Consider the following 5,168-nt stretch of genomic DNA (forward strand, 5'->3'; position numbering starts at 1 on the left):
TAGTTTTGTTCTTTTTTTTTTTCCTTTTTTTATTTTTTTTTTTTTCCTGTGCGCGCTTCCTCGAAGACCCGGCCCCGGGCGAGGAGGAGGAGGAGGTGGAGGCACAACGCATGAGCGGCGGCGGCGGCGCCCGGGGAGGGGGGATCGCTCGGGCACCCGCGGGGACTCTGCAGCAGCGCCCTATGGAGAGGCAGCGGCCAGCGGGGCAGTGCTGAGGGGTGAGCGGCGGGCAGCATCTCCCGCCGCTGCGACGGGGTGGGGGGCGGGCGGGGAGGGGAAGCCTTTGTTTTGGGGCCCGGGGGGGCGGGGTGGGGTGCTCTAGGGAGCGGGGATGAGTCTAGTGGGCGGCTTCCCCCACCACCCGGTGGTGCACCATGAGGGCTACCCTTTCGCTGCCGCCGCCGCCGCCGCCGCCGCCGCCGCCACCCGCTGCGGCCACGAGGAGAACCCCTACTTCCACGGCTGGCTCATCAGCAGCCACCCGGAGATGTCCCCCCCCGACTACAGCATGGCTCTGTCCTACAGCCCCGAGTACGCCAACGGGGCGCCGGGCATGGACCACTCCCATTACGGGGGGGTGCCGCCCGGGAACGGCCCGCCCGGGCTCGGGGGGCCCCGGCCGGTGAAACGCAGGGGCACGGCGAACCGCAAGGAGCGGCGCAGGACTCAGAGCATCAACAGCGCCTTCGCGGAGCTGAGGGAGTGCATCCCCAACGTGCCCGCAGACACCAAGCTCTCCAAGATCAAAACCCTCCGTCTGGCCACCAGCTACATCGCCTACCTCATGGACCTGCTGGCGAAGGACGACCAGAACGGGGAGGCGGAGGCTTTCAAGGCAGAGATCAAGAAGACAGACGTGAAGGAAGAGAAGAGGAAGAAAGAGCTGGTCAGTGCCTCGGAGCGGTTCGGGGCGGGACGGGGCGGGGGAGCCGCGCAGGGGAGGCTGCTCGGTCGCCCTTCGGCGCCCCATGCGAGCGCACCCGGCTCCTCGCAGGGCAGAGCCGCCGGGGAATGTCCATGGGGGACACCTCGGTCCCACCGGCCCCTGGCCGTAGCTGCGGGCCTAAAGCGGGACCGTGCGCAGCCGGGAGCGGCCGTCGGCGTGCGGATCCGACCCGGAGGCTGAGAGCAGCCGCGGGGGAAAGGCGGCCGCAGTAGGGCACCGCGGGGAGGCTGTTCCCGGGCTGCTGCTTGTCCCGTATCCCAAAGTCTGATCTCGCAGGAGGCAAGCCTCTGCTCTCTTAAATGGAAATGTGGAGGCATGATTACCTGCTAAACCCAGCCCGGCTTTTAGCCTTCGGCAAGTCCGAGGTTCGCAGCGAGAGGCTTTCCTGCCTCTGCACTCCGCGCTTTAGCCTTTTCGATTTTTAACGGGAGGGTCGGTTTAGGCCGGGCAGCACAAGCCCAATTCCGTGCAGGCCCCGTGGCGTGCTCGCTGGTGACTGATTCCGCGTGTGTTACCGGCTTTGCCCCGGTACATACCGGTGCCCAGCTTCTCCCCGCACTCAGGGAGAGCCTGGCTTAGGGGAGGCCTTATCGCAATCCCCGTGGATGGCTGGCGCTTCTCAGCCCCCAGCCCCGCGCTCCGGCCCGGCAGAGCAGCGGGATGGCGCGGAGAGGGAATTGCCCCGCCACGGGCCCGGCGGCGGCTTTTTCCGCGGCGGGGTGCCGTGGATGGAGGTCCCCGTGATGCCTCTCGAAGCCCGCAGGCCTCGACGGGCTCGGGTCTCCTCGTAGCTTTCGATGTCGAAGAAGAGCAGATGCGACCTAGAAAGGGGAGGAATATATCTAACTTTTTTTTCTCTCCTCTCCCCCTTCTGTTTCTCTCTCTCTCTCCCCTCGCATCCTGTCTCCCCAGAACGAAATCTTGAAAAGCACAGTTAGCAGCAACGATAAGAAAACCAAAGGGAGGACTGGCTGGCCGCAGCATGTCTGGGCTTTGGAGCTCAAGCAGTGAGCACGGCAGGACTGGAGGAGCCGTCCTCTTAGTCTCGGTAGTGAGCGCTCCTCTGAGGACTCTTTGTATTTGGAATAATCCAGTTTATTTATGTGCAATTTCTCCCCCAACCCCCCAAAATGTGGATATTTGAAGGAGAGGGAAAAAGCATTCCATATATGAAGAGGAAACTCCAGCTTGGTAAGGGGTAACGTCTCTAAATGTTTCGTGAATGTTATTTGCTCTGTATAAAACACGTGGGGAAAACAGAACCGTAGAAAAGGAAAAAAAAAATCCCTCCCTGGCATTAGTGTGTATGTGAAGTGTATCTTTAATACTTGGCCTTTTGGATATAAATATTCATGGGATTATAAAGCTATATTTCAACAGAAGCAGTTGCACCAATGTTTCGATTGACTCGGTATTTAGTGTTGTAATTTTGTTGTGGTCGTTCAGTATTTGAAGATGTTTTCAACAGTTATTGGTTATGTGCACTTCCGTCCGTAAGGGAAAAAGTGGAATCTAATTAATATTGAAGGTGTAAACGTTGTAAGTACTCAATAAACCACTGTGTGTGTTTTTTACAAAACAAAAGAAAAAAAAAGAAAAAGGAAAAAAAAAGAAAATCCAAATCTTTTTATGTTTTATACCTCAAAATGTTTTGAATAACAGCGTTGTTTATGGCTTTTTTTTTCATAATATTTAAAATATTCGGAAGTAAACTAAATTATAAAGATGGCTCCTAATTTTATTTTTAAGCAAGCGACTGAATGAAAGGAGGGCTAGAGGGAGGGATCTCTCAGCCCCCCGTGAGTGTTGAACAGAACCCGGCAGTTCATCCGAATAGGAATTCCTTGTGGTGGTGTTCTCCATGCCGGGGACCCACAGCGAGCGGGAAGCGGGCCCGGGCGCAAGCGGCGGGGCTCGGGAGCGGCGGAGCCGCGCGGTTTCCGTGCGCGGAGCGCGGGCGGCCGCGGTGCCCGCACAGGGGCCGGGGCAGGCCGGGGAGGCTGGCGGGCTGAGCGCGGAGTGCTTGTGTAGCAGGGAATTTTACGTCAAGGAGGAGAGAGCGAACAAGGCAAGGGATTTGCGGGGGTCTGGGGGAGAGGTGGGGAGGGTGTGCTGTAGGGAATAGGTAAGATTTACAATGAGCTACGATGAACTTAATATTAACTTTGTGGTTCCTAAAACTCTCCTGGGCTGCACGTTTCCAGCACGCCACAGCGAGTATAATTATTTCTAACCTTTTTTATCCAGCTGCAAACTGCAGCAGCCCATGCTCTGTCTCTTTTTAGTACGTTCATTGCTTCGCCAACAGGATCTTTCTTCCCTTAAATATTTCTCCCTGTCTATCGACTCCTTTACAAGGATCCCGGTGCCAGTCTGATGACTTTTCTGCTCCCCAGTACCAGGGCGAGCTGCAGAGTTCAATGCTGGGAAATGCATGGCATCCTTCTGTATCGTAGGCATGCAAGGAGAAAATGAATGGTTTTCACTAAAGGAAGCTGGTCTAGGTGTTTTTTGTTCATTCCTGATTAAGGGCAATGTTTTCCACCTTTTCCATAATAAAATTAGGGCTCGTATTTTAAACTTTTACGTAAATCACCTCTGCTTAAACCAAGCTGGGTCTCTCTCCAGGCCCAGGGCTGCATACCTGCCGGCCTGCCCGTGCCTAAGGAAGTGGTTCCCAAGCAGAGCCAGCAGTAAGCGTAGGTAGATGTGCAATTGCCCATAAAAAGATAAGGGAGCCCCTGCGCCGCTTCGCCGCCCCTGCTGACAGTGGGGAGGTTGCGGGGTTACAACAACCAGACAAAAGTGATGTGCCCTCCCTCCCGTCGGGTCAGGCAGCCCGGCTCTGCTATCCGGCGTGGGTCTGTGTTTACAGACACTTGCCTCTGTTTATAACACTTGGAGAGAAGAATCTGCCCCCTTGTTTGCTTTTCCTTGCCTATTAGTTGCCCAGCTGATGATCTGGAGCTCCTCGCAACTCTGCGTTCCTTGCTCAAACAATTTTTTTTGTTTGGTTTGGTTTTGGTTTTTTTTTTTTTTTTTTTTTTTTGCTGCACAGGAAAAAATAAAAGGGGTGAGGGGTGGCTGCGAATGCTGCGGTGGGGCACCCCATGGGCAGCCTCTCTGCAAATGCTGTGTCTTCCCTCGACAGAGTCAGCGGGTTGCAACTCCCCCGGGGGGTGCGCGGTAGGGCCGGCGGGCGGCTCCGATATCCAATCTCCGAACTGAAGAGAAATTGCCTGTCTAGTATTTCCACATTAATAATTTTATGGTTTTGTAACGTCAGTTTATCAGAACCGGGAGCCCCTCTGAATCCGCTAAGGAGGATCTCTTTTAATTGCTCACTAACGAGGATGTTGCTATTTTCCCAGGAGCAGCCATTCCCGCAGCTAAATCACAGGAGCCCTAGACAGACCGGAGCCGACAAAAATGTAGGTTTTGACGTTAAAAGCTAAATGGGGAAGCAGAAGGTAAATTGATGGTAGATGGGGATGTCAGTGCCCTGGCCTCAGCCCCGCGCCGGCGGAGCCGGGGCCTGATAACAGCGGAGAGCTGCGCTCCGCATCCTGCCCGCACCGGGGGCACCGGCATCCCGCCCGTCTCTCCGGTGATTCCTCGGGGCCAAAACATTTCTGGGAGCTTTTACCGAGGTAAAAGGCACGTAAAAGGAGGGATAGCAGCCTTTCCCACCCTGCAACTTTGCTCTGTGGGTGCAGGGAGGAAGAGAGAAGGGAGGGCAGGGTGGAGAGCACCCGTGTCGCTGAAGCCTTGTCCCCTCAGATTAACTCACGGATCCGTGTTTTAGGCCTCTTTTCACGGCGAAGGGAGCGAGGCCCTCTGCTATCTTTCAAGAGAACACGGCATTTTAATTTTTTTTTCTCCCCTTGGAAAGGAAGAGAGACCCAACTCCCCCGGGTGCCGTCCCGCTCCCTTCCCTTCCCTCCCGGGAGCGGCCCCTCGCTTCCCGGGGTGCGGGCCCGGCTGCGGCCCCGGCACGGCGCCGTCACCCCTCGCAGGGGGCACGGACCTTCCCAGCCTCTCCGTGTCCCCTGGGGCCCCGAGGCAGACAGCAGCGCGGAATTTTACAGCTCGTCGGGATTTTGGGAAGCGGGGACGCAGCGAGGGGCCGGCTCTGCGCTCCGCTGCTGGCAGCGAGCCTATCGGGCGCCGGCAGCACCGAGTTTTGGGGGACTCTGCAACATGCGGGATCTCGTTGCTATCG

At 56.7% G+C, this 5,168-nt stretch overlaps 1 protein-coding gene across 1 annotated transcript; it reads left to right on the plus strand.

Moving 5' to 3' along the window:
* The first annotated feature begins 331 nt into the window (after positions 1 to 331).
* On the plus strand, positions 332 to 1,957 carry HAND2 (heart and neural crest derivatives expressed 2). The gene is made up of 2 exons (XM_054293908.1): positions 332 to 886; positions 1,859 to 1,957. Exons 1-2 carry the CDS (start codon positions 332 to 334, stop codon positions 1,955 to 1,957), a joined length of 654 nt encoding a protein of 217 aa, XP_054149883.1.
* The last annotated feature ends 3,211 nt before the right edge of the window (positions 1,958 to 5,168 follow it).

This window comes from Melozone crissalis, unplaced genomic scaffold (assembly GCF_028551555.1).
Source record: "Melozone crissalis strain CALT ecotype California unplaced genomic scaffold, PUWL_Pcris_2 ptg000006l_1, whole genome shotgun sequence".
NCBI classification, from domain to species: Eukaryota; Metazoa; Chordata; class Aves; order Passeriformes; family Passerellidae; genus Melozone; species Melozone crissalis.

Coding starts and splice junctions, on each gene's coding strand:
- HAND2 (XM_054293908.1), top strand. CDS start 332: ATGAGTCTAGTGGGCGGCTTCCCCCACCACCCGGTGGTGCACCATGAG. Junction 887..1,858: donor AGAAGAGGAAGAAAGAGCTG/GTCAGTGCCTCG, acceptor CTGTCTCCCCAG/AACGAAATCTTGAAAAGCAC.